The sequence below is a fragment of the Eubalaena glacialis genome, chromosome 11 (assembly GCF_028564815.1).
Source record: "Eubalaena glacialis isolate mEubGla1 chromosome 11, mEubGla1.1.hap2.+ XY, whole genome shotgun sequence".
NCBI lineage: Eukaryota > Metazoa > Chordata > Mammalia > Artiodactyla > Balaenidae > Eubalaena > Eubalaena glacialis.
The window spans coordinates 14,662,210-14,679,135 of NC_083726.1; the positions used below are offsets into that span (position 1 = coordinate 14,662,210).

At 46.5% G+C, this 16,926-nt stretch overlaps 1 protein-coding gene across 1 annotated transcript in view; it reads left to right on the forward strand.

Annotated features, from left to right (window-relative positions):
- Positions 1-16,926, forward strand: part of SYN3 (synapsin III) — a 451,497-nt gene that overhangs the window by 37,112 nt on the left and 397,459 nt on the right. Inside the window, exon 2 of the mRNA XM_061204342.1 lies at positions 3,349-3,806. Coding sequence (XP_061060325.1) covers positions 3,496-3,806 — 311 coding nt within the window. The 5' untranslated portion in view covers positions 3,349-3,495. The remainder of the gene's footprint in view (positions 1-3,348; positions 3,807-16,926) is intronic.

The following is a 16,926-nucleotide window of genomic DNA, read 5'->3' on the forward strand; positions in this document are numbered from 1 at the left end:
TCTAGCGGCTGTTGGTGGGGCAGCATGGGGCTGAGCACTCAACTGGCCTGCTGGATTCTATCCCAGAAGGATTCTATCCCAGGGTCTTCCTGCCTTTCTGTTCCCACTGCCTTTCTTCCAGAATACCCATTATCCTCACCTTGTCCCACCATCAAATTAAGTTTGTCATTGAAGAGATATCCAGTGTCTAGTGGCACAGGAAGTCAGTGGCTCACAAGACAGGAAGACACCCTAGAAATCACATAATCCAACTCCCTTTTTTTATATGTAAGGACCCAAGTGATTGTAACAGCCTCCTAACTTGTCTGGCTTTAAAAAATGGGTGCAATACCTCTATATTGAAAATCACAAAACATTTCTGAGAGAAACTAAAGAAGATTTAATATGTAGAAAACTCTAACGTGTTCATGAGGTGGAAAATTCAATAGTGTTGAGATGTCAGTTCTACCCAAACTGAGCTAGATTCTACATAATCCCAAACAATATCCCAACAGACTTTTTTGTACAACTTGACTTTAAAATGTACATAAAAGTAGGACCTAGAATACTCAAAACAATGTTGTGAAAGCAAATACAGTTTGGAGGACTCACTTTACCTGATTTAAAGACTGCCTATAAAGCCACAGTTATCAAGACAGTGTAAGGATAACAGATCAATGGAGCATAATCAAAAGTCCAGAAATAGGTAACATGCAGTCAACTGGTGCCAACAAAGCCACCAAAATAATTCATTTGGGAAAAATATTTTCATAAATGGTGCTGGAAAACTGGATAAATGAACCTCTCCTCACACTCAAAAATCAAGTTTTAATGGACTGTGGACCTAAACAGAAAAGCTAAAACTATAAAGCTTCTATAAGAAATTATAAGACAATATCATCGTGATCATGGGGTTGGCAAAGATTTTTAAAAGCAGACACAGAAAGGACTAAATGCAAAAGAAAAACTTGGTAACCTGGACTTCATAAAAATTTAAAATTTCTGTTTATAAAAAGATCTGCAGATAAAGGTAATAGATGTCATATATGTACATATAAATGTGTATACATATGCACATATGTACATATTTTTTGTATGTATAGATAAAATACTCCTAATAACCAAAATATGGAAGTGTGGTCTCATCCTATGGTATAATTTTTTTTTTCCATTGGGATGTTTTTATCTCGAGTAACAATTCACTTTTTTGTAAGAGTTATTTTATTCTGCCAGACTTATACTCATGAAGGAAATGAAATGGTAAGCCAAAGACTGAGAGAAAATGTTCACAATATACATATCTGACAAAACACTTATATCCAGAATGTGTAAAGAACTCCTAAAAATAAATAAAAAATGTAAACAACCCATTTTTGAAAATGGGACAGAGACTTGAACAGACACTTCACCAAAGAAGATATATCGATGGCCAGTAAACCCATGATAGTTGCTTATCCTCATTAGGTGTCAGAGAAAATAAATTAAAAACACCGTGAGATCCTATTTTACACCCACTAAAATGGCTAAGATTAAAAAGATGGACAACAGCCAAAGGTTGGTAAGGATTTGGAGCAACTAGAACTCTCAGATGAAAGGTGCAAAATAACCGCTATGGGAAGTTTTTGGACAGTTTCTTAAAAAATTAAACATGTGCCTACCCTATGACCTAACAAATTAACTTCTAGGTATTTTCCCAAAGAAAAAGTGAATCTCTCAATCAACCTTTCTCTCTGTCTCTCTCTGTCTCTCTCTCTCCTCGCCCCTCCCTCTCCCCCCCCCCCCACAAAATTACTTAAATAAAACATCTAAGAGCAATTCTATTCAGAATACCTCCCAAACTGGAAACATTTCAAACATCCATCAACAAGAGAATGTAGTAACAATTTGTGGTTTATTCATCCAGCAGAACACTACTCAATGATAAAAAACAGAATGACTCTTGATACGTACAACATAGCTGAGTCTTGAAACCATTATGTTGAGGGGAAGAAGCTGTTCATAAAAGAATAATACACAATCACATTTATATAAAGTTCAGGAATAGCTAAAATTAATATACGATGACAGATATCAGCAGAGCGTTTGCCTATGAAGACGTGTGGATTGACCAGAAGGGGACACAGGAGAATTTCCTGAGGTGATTGGGGTATACTAAATCTTCTACCAGTGTATACATTTATTAAAACTCCAAGAATTGTACACTTATGGACTATGCATCTCACTCTAAGTAAATTTTACCTCAACAAAAATATAAAATAATCTTAACAAAAAATATAGGTGGGGTCGAATTGCATGATATAAACAATCATTTTTCTCAATGAGATATTTTGATCTCACATGAACAGTTTGGTTTTTAAAAACTTACTGTATTCTGTTCAGAAAAGGAATGCATTTGTTTATTAATCTGCTGGGGCTGCCATAACAAAACACCACAGACTGGCTTAAACAACAGAAATTTATTGTCTCACAGCTCTGGAGGCTGGAAGTCTGAGATCAGGGCACCGGCATGGCTGGCGTCTGGCGAGAGCTCTCTTGCCGGCTTGTAGCCTGTTGCGTTCCCCCTGTGTCCTCACATGGTGGGTAGAGACAGAGCAAGCGCTCTGGTGTCTCTTTTTATGAGAACGTTAATGCCCTCACGAGAACACCACCCTCATGGCTTCATCTAACCCTATTACCTCCCAAAGGACCCCTCTCCAAATACCAGCACATTGCTGATGAGGGCTTCAGCATATGCATTTGAAGGACACAATTCAGTTCGCAGCTATAAATATTCTAGAAAATCTGGAAAACATAGGTAAGTGGAAAGAAAAAGAAAAAACAAAAAACCCTGTAGTCACATTACCCAAATATAGTCACTGTTAACATTCTGATGTCTTTTTCTTTCCAAAGTTTTATTATTTCAACTTTTATGTGGTTGTAGTCATTCTGTATCTATAATCTTGTATCATGATCTTTTAAATTACAACATAAAATTTTTTCTATGTTACTAAAATCCCTTTTTAAATACCTCTTTTTAATAGCCACAAAAGGTTCTGCTGAATGACTGTGCTGCAGTTTACATGTTCATTATCTTGTGGTCAAACGTTGAGGTACTTGCCAGTATTTTGCTAGTGTAAATAATGCTGTGATAAATACGTTTGTACAAGAGGCTTTTTCTGTAACTCGGATTTCATTCTTGGGATAGAATTCCAGAAAATGGAAATTGTAGGTTAAAAGGGTATGGTCTAATTAGATGTCGCCAAATGCTTTGCCAAAAAGATGTCCCACTTTGCACTGCCCCCAGCAGCAGGGCAGGAAGGGGCATCATCTGTTTGTTCTTAAGGGGCTGAGGTCATTTCCACTAATGTGTTTGTTGGCCTGTTTCCACAGGTAAAAAAGGACAGCAGCAGCCGACTTGCGTGGGACTCCCCTGGCTCTTCTGCCCGAGACCCTACCACTCCCTCTCCCTGGCAGCCTGTGTTCTGGGCCTCACCCAGACAGTCTGAGTAGGAACAAGCCATCTCATCATTCACCGCCATGAATTTCCTCCGGCGACGTCTCTCGGACAGCAGCTTTGTGGCCAACCTGCCGAATGGCTACATGACAGACCTGCAGCGCCCAGACAGCTCCACCAGCTCCCCTGCATCCCCAGCCATGGAGAGGAGGCACCCCCAGCCCCTGGCAGCCTCCTTCTCCTCTCCAGGATCCAGCCTTTTTAGCTCCTTCTCCAGTGCCATGAAGCAGACCTCTCAGGCCCCCTTGGGGCCGATGGAGACTCCAGGTCCCTCCACGCCTGTTGTTCAAAGGCCCAGGATCCTGTTGGTGATTGATGATGCCCACACAGACTGGTAAGCGGGACTCTGCAGGTGCCCCCTCCCCAGGGGCAGGAGAGGAGATGGGGCTTATCTCACTCATGGGGAAGAGAGAGGGGAAGAGCTGTGAGAGGCTCTGTGGTATCAGAGACTGGCAGGAGGGAAGGCCACTAATGCCAAGCACCATGGCAGCTACTTTGTGCCACACTCTGTCCAAAGGGCTTTGTATTTAAGGTCTGAAATCCCTCACCTGCAAATCCAAAATCCAAAAAGCTCTGAAACCTAGAAAATAGTTTATAACCCATTTGGCAACAAAACCTGATCTGAAGGAAAGTTAGACTGTAATAGTCTTCATTGTGCCACTCACCGTGCTTGTTCATATGATTTGCTGCAAACATCGTAATACATTTGATACGGGGTACTGCCCAGAGCCCACTGGAAGTATTATATAATATATGGTATATGAACTGTATTACTTTTCTAAAAATGGAAAACTTAAAATCTGCAGTAACTCTGGCAAGTTGCTTGACCTCGTTTGGCTTCAGCCATGCTCTCTCACTGAATGGGGTTGCTATGAGGGTAAAAGAAACCAACAAAGGCCCACAGTCCTTATCTGAAACCCTTGGGAACAGAGTGTGTGAGTTTGCATCCCTACTCTTTCATGTACTGGCAGTCTTGTTCCAGAACCTGTCCTCTTAACAGCAAAGGTAGGCAGAAATGACAACCCTTCCAGTCTCTTCCCAGGTATGCCCCGCCCCGATAGATGGTAAGCATCCTGGGGGGCAGAGACTGGACACATGTGTCAAGGTTATTGCAGCAGTAGTTCCACAGGTAGTTACTGAGCACTGACTGAGTGCAAATGAAACAGTCTTAGGTACTCAGGTAAGTAATGAACAGGCCCTGCACACATGGAACTGCAGGTGGAAAAGAGGTCTCTACTCCAAATTTTTGGTAGACAGATATGATAAATATTATCATTCCAGTTGGAGACATAGAATTTGCAGTCCAGGAAGTAAACCCAAATGTGGAGACATGGAAGCACGCCATCCAGGGCAATTCTGACAGTGGACCCATGGATGGCCATGGGAGCTGGAGGGCAAGGTTTTCTGCATGCATCTCCAAAAGCTGCCACAAAGTAGGCATCCAGTAAATATGTATTAAATGAATAAATTAATGTATTCAGTTCCCTGAGCATGCCAGGTGCTCTGTTATTCTGTCACGGATGTGTGCACTCACATTCATTCCTTGAGAAGTTAACTCAGGTTGGGAATGGTTGAGCCTGTACTTTGAAGTGTTAGATATTTATAGTTTTTAACGTATTCAATACAGTCAACATTAAAGCATGTCCAGCAGGTTCAGACATTAGCCGTTATTTTCCTGCGAAGAAATCACTTCATCTTAACCAGGGTAGTCATGTGCCTGGCCTCTGTTCTGACCCAGCCTGAATCGTCTTCAGTGACGCTGCTTGCTTGAAGGATCTTATATGAAGCCTTGTTCATCTCTGCTTATGCTCTTGTGTAAAGCATCATATTTAGATTCTGAGCCAAGGGGTTGATTTCTGCAGAGGTGTTGTTTCCATGCACTCTTGCCTGTGCAATCCTGCTGCCTATCTGCCTGGTAATCAAAATGCATACATGGCCTTTGCAGTCCTCTGTTTCTCTTTAACCCAATTTGACCTTGATTTTGAGTGTTCGCTGCCGACTGTGTTATCCCTGGTTCAGTCAGGGATAACATGGTATGGTGATGGGGGGTATTTGTCAAAAAAGTTGCTTCCTGTGTGGAGGCTGACCTAATAAATGGCAGCATGGTGCAGTGGTTAAGAACTCAGACTTCAGAGCTGTCTGGATTCAAATCTCTACCGTATAATAGCTGTATGACCTTTGAACGTTACTGCGTCTAAATGGGAATAAAATAGTACCTACCTGTAGAGTTAATATATGTAAGTACGGTTAAAATCTGAGTTACTATAGAAGTGTTTAGGATGTGTCTAGTAGACAGTAAGTGCTATTTAAGTGTATATTATTATTGCAGACTATTGTTACCTTCTGTGCAATATTAATCATCTTGACAGCAGCTCCTGTAGGCATGCCTATTTAATTTCTTTATGCCCACTATTAGGCAGAGTGGATTAGGATTTAGCCCTGTTGTACTAAGGTTTTCTAATGATCACTCTTCCCTGCTAGCTCTCAGATGATAAAGTTGGGTCTTATTAATTAATCTCTGTCCCCCACAGTGCCCATATGGTGTGTAGTATAGTGTAGGCGCACAGTGAATGAGACTGAAATGCCATGAATAGCCTCAGCCAAGTAACATTTAAATTTTGACTTTGGTCTTCAATCTCTCTAATCCACAGGCAAGACCAATGTGTGAATTTTAGGCTGTGCACCCTGGTGGGGGACACAATTTTTGGCCAGAGGAATTTCTCCCAGTCTGTTTCAGTCACGCTTCATATGCCCACAGGTTAATTAAGTCTTGAGAACAGCGGTCCTTTTCTTGCCTCTCAGTGGTTAAAAAAGTGGAAAGGTGAGAAACTGAGACTCATTATGTCACCTGGAAGTTGGCTCTGCACTCGTTGGATGTTTGTGACAGAGACTTCCTACCCACACGTAACAGCTTCTCCTATAGAACTCCATCCTAGATCCTTTAAGAACTTGCAAGCCTTTCCAAATACATTCCCAGCTTCCCAAATTGATGCTGGCTGCCTTAAACCCCAATCCTTCCCTGCAGAGTTCCCGAAGGATGCCTGTCCCCCTGATACCAGGAGTGGCCAGGAGGTGGCGGGCCAGCCCCACTGTGCCTGGGTGGCTTTGGCAGAGCCTCGCTGCCTGGGGTCAGCCCTCTGCCCAGCCCCTCCTTCATCGTGCAGACTGTTTCCTGAGAGGAAGGAGTTGTTGAAGGGGGAGAAGCCAGCTCACACAGCCCCTTTCTTTCTCCTTTGAGATGGTAATGAGCGGGGAGAAGATCCACCATCTGGACTGAGAGTGAATCCACCAGGAACAATGTGGCTCCCTTTTCTTCCTTGTCAGCCCCAGTTCCTTCTCTCTGTCATCCCTTTCCAGGTCCAGGACCCTGCTGCAGAATCAGGTTTCCTCGTGGGTGAGAGAGTTGCAGGAACCTCCCACTCTTGCTTCCTGACAGGCCAGCTTGCATACTCTCTGAACCAGCCTGGGCCCCCCAAGGATGATCTGATACCTGGCCAGTGAACGGGAGAAGGGGCGTGAGGTGGGGAGGGGAGGACTTTTCATCTTCTGAGGAGACACAGAGGGTCCCAAAGCCACCTTTGCTGGGAAGAAGGACTCATGGCCGAGCATTTTAAGATCCCACCAGCTTTTGGGGTTGCTCCAGAGGTGAGCCTGGCTACATCAAGGATGTTGGTAAGCTTTGGACCAGGATCACCCCCCAGTAAGGTCTGGCTCAGTAGTAGGTCTGAACTAAAGCTGGTGCTGTCCTCTGGGATGACGGGAGATCAGTCAGCCTTGAGAACCACAGGGGAAAGGAGAAATAAAACAAAAGCATTTCAAGCTCAGTTTTCTTCAGCCCTACTTGCCTAGAATTTTCCAGCAGTTTCACTGGTCTCAGGCCTCTAGCCTTGACCTCACCTCCTGGTTACCTTTCATGTTACCACCAAAGTATCATCTTTCTGAAAATACAAATCTGATCAGTTTGCTCCCACGCCCCACCATGTATCCCCTTTTATAACCATTTGGTGGTGCATCATTGCCCTCAGGTTCAAAGTCAGAGTCATAAGCAGGTCTGCCCTCCCTCTAGTTCTGCCTCCAATTCCACTTCCTGCTTTGCTGCTTATTCCGCAGGAATAGCAATGATTTGTAGTTTTCAAACACACCTCTGCCTTAGCACATTCTGTTCCCTGCTACCTGGAATACCCTTCCCTATCTTGTTCACTGGGCCAATCCCTATTCATCCTTAAAAGCCTGCTCAAGTGTCACTTCTTCTCTGAATTCTTCCCTGACACACCTACCCTGCCAACAGTGCTAATAACTACCTCTGATAACTTAAAATATATTCCGTTGTGTCACTGCAGCACACATGACACTGTATTATAATTAGCTTTAGGTGGCTGTCTCTTCTGCAAGAACAAGGTCTATGTCTTATTCTTTTTTGTATCCCTGATGCTTAACACATAGCATATTTTCAATTAGCATATGTCATTGTTCCCAACCCAGTCCAATCAGGACAACCTTTATTGGGCATCATGGGGCCTGAAACTCACCTTACTTTCGAAGTCAGCAATATAGTACATACAGTTGAGGGGGTTCCAGTTTTACTCACCTGTGTATAAAGTCTTGGCTCTTTATTTTCCAGTACATAGCTAGAATAACTGTAAGGCAGCTATTTGAGATTCATAAACAGATGAATTTTTAAATTATTAACAGAATGTACTGGAACCCTAGGTTTGATTTTTCAAAAGGAGAGCATTGAATATGACCCCAAGAAAGATTGTTCGTAACCAGGTCAGGGTTGAGTGTACTTCCTTGCTCTCAGTTTTACCTGCAAGGTCTCAGGAGCCCGAATGGGCTTGGGGAGGGGATGTTGGGGTGAAGGGGGCATAGAGCAGCTAAGCCTTGGCCTCCACCCCTCCCTCCAGTGGCCTCTGGAACCCTCCTCTCCTCTCGCCTCACCAGTGGTCCTTGTTCCCAGAATGTCTGCTATTCCCTTTCAACAATTATCTATTGTTACCTTCCCTTTTATTCTCCACCCTTCCCTAGGATTTCTTTTTTATTTTATCTGTTGAGGAAATGAAAAGAGGATTCTTAGTTTGAAACACCCCTTAGCTACTATGCTTTCAGCCTGGAGTTTGTGAGGCTATACCATTCTACTAAATGATGGCTCATGATACTCATTAAAGCACCTTGTGCATGTCTAGATTCACCAAGAGTTCTTATGCTGTGTGATAATTTGTGTCCCCATGACCACCACCCCACGCATGCCTACTTGCTATCTTTGTATCCCAGCGCCTAGAACAGGGCAGGCAGATAATAGGTGCTAGGAAACATCTGTTGATTGAATGAGTGATTTGAAGGTGATGTTATTGGTAATGACAAGGGTGAAGGTGTGACAGTGAAATTGAGGAGTGACCTTGGTGGCATTCTTCAACCCTCTTTTTCCCTCTCTCACTTACTACTCAATCCAACAGAAAGTCACAGTGGCCATGGTGAGAGCATTTACACCACGGAAATTGGCAAGTGCTACAAACCAGGCATTTAGGTCTCCCCAGAGAGCCAGTTGTTAAGCATTTGCCAGCACACCACTGCACGTTGCACTTCCTGATTTTACTGGGGAGCATTTTACAGGTGAGGAAGCAGAGTACAGACAGACCATGCACCTACTTGAGGAATCAAAGCAGGAGAGTGGTAGGCTGGGACTTGAATGAAACTAACTTTTTAAAAGGCATTTCGCATGGTGACCTGCCTCCTGCTGACCACTGCCCAGGGTTTCAGTGTTTTGCATGAGGTAGATAATGAAAAATCTTGGTTGAAAAATGAATGAACACACAAATGAATAGAATAAACCACGAGCTCCTTGGGAATAGGGTCATGTCCTCATCATCGTCATATGGCGAACACTTGTGCACTTTGTATGACCAGACCTTGTGCTAAATGGTTTTCATAGATTCTCTGATTTAATCCTCCCAACAGCTGTATGGAGTACTATTACTATTCTCATTTTAATAATAAGGAAAACTGAGGCTCTGAGCCCAAAATGAGAGCAGATGCTGGTGGCATCTGGATCAGCTCAGGCCATCCAGCTGGCAAGGCTGGGCATCCCTGTTCTCTTATCATTCTTCCCTCTCCCACCTAAGCACAGGGTGTCAGCCCATGGAGCAGGGCTCTGGAGCTTCACATGTGTGCACACACCCACACATGCTCGGTGTCTGAGGGCAGGACTGCTTGTTACAGCACTGTGGCCAAGTGCAGGATCCTGGTGACCTCATCCTCAGAGGAAAGCACCCACCTCGAGTTAGGCAGCCCTGCCCTACCAGCGCCTTCGGGCAGCCAGAATGTTAAGGTGCCAGGGGAAGAGGGGCTTCCTGCAGCCAACCAGACACTTGTGAGCTCAAGCTTGGAAGTTGGACCCTTTGCAGAAGTGGCCCTTGGACTATTTTCCTCTTTTTAAAGCACCAAGGGAGCTCCGACAGGGTCTTTTCTGTTCTTTTCCCCTGTGTTTTGATATTAAAGTGTGATTTCCTAGCACATGCCTGACATGATTCCCCAAGAGAGTTAAAAATGGGGAAGAAGATAAAATGCAGAGAACTCAGGGCTGGCAGGTGGCAGGTCAGGATTGAAGTGCCAGCTCTGCCACTCACCTGCTGTGAGGTTTTGGCCAAGCTGCTTTACCTTTCTGAGCCTCAGTTTCGTCATGTGTAAAGTGGGCTCATAATGCCACCCCCTTCACCATACCACTGAGCTCACAGGGAGGTACGAGGCTCCAGTGAGAGCACTCTGTCCCTCTCCTCCATGGGCGGTTTTCGGTGTGATGGTTTGTTTACCTGTGATGCAGTTCTGCTCTAGAACATCAGCTCCAGGAGGTAGAGTTTAGACCTCTCTTGTTTAACCGCCGTATCCCCGGAGCCTAGCACAGTGCCTTGAACTTGGTACAATAGGATAAATGGAGGATATAATTAACAAGCAAATGGATGCTTTTGCCAAGGCTGTTATTATTATTAAGGGAAAGTTCAGGATTGAGGATGCCCTGGGGGAGAGCCTTTCTCAGAAAGCACTCAGCTGCCCTGGAATTCGGGAAGGGTACCAGACACTTCCATGCTATTCCCCAGGCTCCTTACTCCTTCCTGCCCAGCTGATACCTCAAAGGCTCCAGCCTCCACCTTAGAGCTGAGCTGCTTCAGGCTGCTTGAGTGAAGGTGCGAGGACTGCAGGGTGTCTTGGCAGCCCTAGAAGCCTTGCTGTGACCTAATTGGCCCCAGCGTGACCAGGACTTTGCACTTCCCACTGTGCCACCTTCTAGGGGGGTGGGGTGGGGGAGCAGCATTAACTCAGAACTGGCATCACCAGCAGAGGTTTTGGGTAGAGTTGTCGGTTTTAGCCAATAAAAATACAGGATGCCCGATTAATACTTAGATAAACAATGAATCAGTATAAGTATATCCCATGCAATATTTGGTATAGACTTATTTATACTGCAAAATTATCTGTTGTCTCCCTGGGATTCAACTTTAACTGGGTGTTGGGACTTCCCTGGTGGTCCAGTGGTTAAGACTCCGTGCTCCCAATGCAGCGGTCCCGGGTTCTATCCCTGGTCAGGGAACTAGATCCCGCATACCACAACTAAAAAAAGAAAAAGATCCTACATGCCGCAACGAAGATCCTGCACGCGGCAACGTAGATCCCGCATGCCACAACTAAGACCCGGGGCAGCCAAATAAATAAATAAATATTTTAAGAAATATATTAAAAAAAAATTTAACTGGGTGTCCACTAGTTTATCTGGCCACGCTACTGATGGAGGTGGCAACGAGAGACAGTGCCCAGCCCTGCTAACGTGGGCCCAGTGAGAGGCTGGCCTTTGCATATTTTTGCTTTCTGGTTGGGGAGCCAAACCAGGCTCCCCCAGTCGACCCCATGCTCAGGAAGCAGCTTTCCCTGCCTGTGATGAGGACTGAACAATCTCAGTTACTAGCAGGGCAGGAGCAAAACCAAGTGGACAGTCTCGAGGCAGGCTGCCTGGGCCCCCGTTCTCTCACTCACTTATGTGACCTTGGGCAAGTCTGACCTCTGAGCCTCACATTCCTCAGGCGTAAGGCAGGATCGGATCGTGGCACATCTTTCACGAGGGGTCACTATAGAGTTAGAGATGATGGCATGGGTGGGGCTAGTACTGGGCTTAGCTGCCATACAGGCACTGAAATGGTAACTGGTATTAACAATTAATTGCAATCACTAATTGCTAGTGAATATAATAGCACTGGGAGCCAGGGGGAAGGAAGCCACTTGGCATGTTTCTCAGTTCAGCTGGATATGATTGAGAGCTGTCTCCTAGAAGCCCTGGAGGAGGGGTGTCTGGATGTTGGTAGGCTGGCACACTCTCTACTCTGAAGATGGGAAGATGGGGGCTGAGCTGGTCCCCTCCTCCTGGAGTTGGCTGGGGGGGGCTCAATGGGGGATACACACCTCTCTGTTGAAGACACTTGGCTCTAGGAAACAAAATCCTTACGCCTCCCTCCACCACTTCCCCCACCCCTAAGACTCTCCTTGAACAAAGACGGGCCCTGCGGGTTCCCTGTGGGGAAATCCAGAGGTGGAGGGAGAGGGAGCTAAGAAAGTCTTGATGAGAGGGGTCTTGCCACCCTCCTACTCCCTTCATCTGCTGACTCACAGGGGCCACCTCACACAACCTGGAGTGGTGCTGGACTTCTGGACTCGTCCTTCCACTCTGGGCACCCTCTGCCACTCCCCCTCCCTCCGCCCTGGTGCCTGGGTGGGGAGGGGCCTTGGGCATTCCCCAGCAGCCTGCCCCGTCGCCTGGACACCAGCGCCGTTTTCCCAGGCCCGGCCCCTTTTATCAGGAGGACAATGTACACACACAGTGAGGGCCTTGTGTGGCACCCAGGCCCCGAGCCCTTTGACTTGAGGAATTTTTCAAGTGCTGACCTCTCTCCGTGAGGTCTCCCTGCCATCCAATCCAGAGGCCTGGTGCCCCTGCTGCTTCCTACCCTGCTCTTGCAGGGAGAGAGGGAGAGAGGGGAAAACAGTGAAGAGTTGTCTCCTGCCCTGGTAGAGTCTTCACCCTCTGAGACTGTGGCTAGGAAATCTGGGCGAAGTGTCTTTGAGCAGAAGGGAATGTGGGGAGGAATCTGATACGTGCTGTTTCTTCCTAAGTTCTCCCTTCTCTGCTGATGCTGTGAGATCTCAGTGGAGCCACTTTCCTCTCTGGGCCTCAGTTTCTTCATAAGTCAAACAATGACAATAGACTAAGATCACGGTCCCCAAAAGACTGTTTCCATCAGAACGACATTCAGATTACCAGGCACCACCCTACACCTTCTGTATTGGATAGAGTTCTTCGTTTGCAAGAAAAAGAAATTACTTTGGCTGACTTCGGCAAAATGGGAGTTTATTGAAAATATGTGGGAGGCTCACAGAATGAAAAGAAAAACCATGAAGACCCGAGTTTAGGAGAGGTCAGGACCCAAGGTTCTGCCAGGACCTAAGAGGCAGGGACTTGTGGACAGTCTCTGGAGACGTCAGCTCCTGTTTCCTCCCAACCTTGTGCCTCTCTGCTTAAAAATCAAATTCCTGAGCAAGAACAAACCTGGCTGGTTCCACAATGTGTCCTGGGGACACCTGGGGACAGTCCCATCAAGACTGTGTGCAAGAGAGAGGCTTGGTTCCATGTATGCAAGTGCAGATGGAGGTGCTGTTACTAGAAGTCAGAATGGGTGCAAGACAGGCCACACTGAGATGTACCCCTAGAACTACGGAGTTAAAATATCCAGAGGAGAGCTCAGGAAACTTTTTTTTTAAATGATGAAGAGCCAAGTTTAGAAACCACTGAGCTAAAGGACTGGTTTCATGTGGCTCCCAACTGGTAGAACTGAGACCAATGAAGCAGACAAATAGGGAGACATGTCAGCTCAGTGTACAGAATGGTAAAGTCATCCAAGGACCGCGTGGGCTTCCCGGTGCAGGTTATCCAGTACAACTGGGTTGGTGATTTGGGAGGAACAATGCAGAAGAGGCTCACACTCTAAAAGAGTCAGCCTGCAAGCCCTTAAAGGAGTCTCAGACCTGCAGCTTTTCATTTTCCCCACTCTGGCTTTTTGTGTCAGTCACTTTTCCTGCTGTTACCCTGCTTTTTTCTGAAGAGTTCAGCTGTTAAACTTCTGAGTCTTCCCTCACCCTCCAAAATGTGGTTTTCTCACCTAGGTCCTCCTCTTTCGAAGGAGTGCCTCAGATGTCATGGGCTCTCCTAGCAGTAGCTGTTCCTGTTCCTCCAGACTTCACCTGCCTGGTTATAGCCTTGCCCTGCGGGGGGCATGTCACTGGGTGCATGCCAGCCTCATTACAGAATGTCTTTCCTCCTGGGTCCTGTGGAAGCCTGCCTGGGACGTGTTTCCTTGACAGGAGGGAGGCTGTCTGTAACGGCAGGAGAGGGGATGGTGCTTTGTGTCCATTTTCCTGACCTCCACCTCTGAGTTGGGAGAAGGGGTGGGGGTGTGGGCTTCCTGAGGGTTTGCGCTGAGCTAATTGCCATTTTCATAATGGAATTTGTTAGATTAGGGGTTGCCTGTGCAGTTGCTCACAGGAGACAAGGTGGTCAGTGAGTGAAGAGGCAGGTGTTAGGAAAAGGCACGGGCACAGAGAAATATTTCCCTGCTACAAGGAAAACAACAGCGCAAGCTCTATGATAAATGTATCTGCCACTTGACTCTGGCTGCAGAGAGACAACAGGGAGCAGTGGGGACTGTTGAGCGTGGGAACTGATGCCCCTCTGAAGGCACTAGCTGCCATCCACTCAGCCAGTTTTTGCCATGTGGGAATACAGGTCTGGTGTTGCCCAGTTATTGATTTTCAGGGGAAGCCAGAAATCTGAATTCTTTATATGAATTTTCTAGTTTAAAATTAAAAGTATGTAATTTAAGTCCAACAAAACAAGACTGTGGACTCCATGAGGTTGGCCAGTTGGCAACTTCTGATGAAGACAGGAGTCAGGGTAAATATTCCTCATCTGGACCTGTCTCCTGGCTAGACCAGGAGCACCAGGATGGCAGGGGGCTGTTTTGTTCAGCATAATTCCTAGGGACTCGCACAGTGCTAAGCACATAGTAGACCCTGGATGGAGGGAGGGATGGAGGGATGGATGGATGGATGGGTGGATGGGTGGGTGGGTGGATGGAGGGAGGGAGGGAGGGAGGGAGGGAGGGAAGGATGGATGGATGGATGGATGGATGGATGGATGGATGGATGGATGGGTGGGTGGATGGGTGGATGGGTGGGTGGATGGATGGATGGATGGATGGATGGATGGATGGATGGATGGATGGATGGATGGGTGGATGGATAAGCGGATGGATGGTTAAGTGGATGGGTAATCGGATGGCTAGATGGATGAATATGTGGAGGGAGGGAGGAGGAGGGAAAATGACTTCTCACAGCCTTCTCCTTCTGTGCCCTGCCCTTCTCACCTTGACAGGCCTCACACCCCCTTTCTAAATCAAACACTTAATATTCTCATGGTCCCCTTCTTCTCATCCTCCTTATACCATCTAAACTTCTTTTACGGATGATCAGATATAAGTCACTTGCACCTTGGTATGAATTACCTTTCAGTGTGTAACCTTTTTCATGGGCATTTCCCCAGGTTGAGCTCTTAATAGATGCTCATTAAATGTTTGCTGAGCGAACAGCTTAGCCTTCTAAATGTGAACTATCTTGGTGGAGTGAACGCTGTGGATTTTCAGAATTCTGTGGGAATGAGGGTGACACAATGTTGTGTCTTCGGAGAGAAGAGGGCTAGGAACCGGGAGATAACATTCTAGCATGATCTCTGCTGTCAGAGTGAGTGGGTGGCTGACGATTTTGTTTACCCTAAAGGCTGGTGCTGGGGAGGAAGAGGAGCTCCCAGACGGCAGCCAAGGCAGGTTTCCATCATGCTAGACATGAAGCAGGAGTTCCATTTAGAGAAAGGAAAATACTGCCACCTTCCCCTAAATGATATGTCACTTCCTCAGGTACCTGCCCACTTGTTGAAGGACAGGAGGGAAAGAGATGAACAGTAAACACTTGCCAGGTATCAGGGATATCATTCATGGGGCCTTATAGCAGACATAGTGATACATAGTGATGTGCTTACTTTTTCAAACGAGACTGGGGCTCGGGAAGGTTGATGTTTGTCTGAGACAGCACTAGGAAATAAATAACAGAGCTGGAGAGGACCTGGGTCTGTCCTCTGCTAATGCTAGCAGTGCCTGCCCACCTCTTTACCTGGAGGGTGAAGTCCACCCCAGCAGCCCACCAGTGAGCAACCCACTTGCTGGCACGTTTTTGGCAGGTTCCCAGAGGCCTTCAAATCTGCGTCCTCATTTTATCCTCATGACCCTATGGGTGGATCTTCCCATCCCCACCCTATAGATAAGGAAGCAGAGGCTTGTTCAAAATTTGCAGGTGCCAGAGCTTCAAATTCAAATCTAGGTCTTCTGTTCCATGCCTGTCGCTCATTTTTCCTGCATATTGGGAGACATGCCCCAGGAAACTTCATCAGCTCCCTGAGTGCCACCAGTGCCTGCCCAACTCATTTGTCCTTGTCTGTGCCTTTCACACACATACACACACATCAGACCTTCTCAGATTCATCTTTGCAGCCCTTTGTCCTGGCAAAGGATAAGTACCAAACATTGGATAGATGGATGGATGGATGAACTGGGCCACTTCACCAGGGAAGTAGCCCCTGGCTCTCAGACTGGGCTGGGTCCCTTTCTGTGGGCTGACCTGCTCTTTGGGCTAATGCCCTGTGTGGTCATTGTCCTTTATGGGTCTCTCCCTCCTGTTAGGTAGTAAACCCCCTGAGGCCAAGAACTCAGGGATGAGGATGTTATCTTCATCCCTGTTTCCTTAGAGTCTGCAGGCTCGAGCACACAGTAGATGGTTAGTACACGTGTGTTAAATGTCTTCCAAAGAAGCCTTCCCTCACTACCCCAGGTCAGATCTCCCTGCTGCCCACATCCTACCCTGTACCACCTTGTTCACTGTATTCATCATTTCCTTTTCACCTGGTTAGTTTCCTGACTTTTCCAAGAGCATGTTAGCTCCACAAGAGCAGGGACTGTATCAGCCTTTCCCCTCATGCCTAGTAGGGTGCCCAGTCCTTCCGAAGCTCAGTAAGTAGTGGTTAAATGAGGGAGTGAATAAATGATGTGAATTGTGATCAGACCTGCCCACACAAATCTCCTTCCCTATTGCTGTCGGAAGCCTACGAGGGGACATTCATCACATCATGTGGCTCGGGGCCCTAGTATGTCTCACTTCCTCACCTTCACAGATCCCTCTACAGGTGCAAGGGGCCTTGTCACTCTCAGAGGGTCCCTCCCTGTCCTAACTCACTGGAGCCCCCCAAGTTGCAAAGAGGTACAATGAGGCTGCCCCATCACTGGAGGCTCCCCTCTGGCAGTGGGAGGGGACCA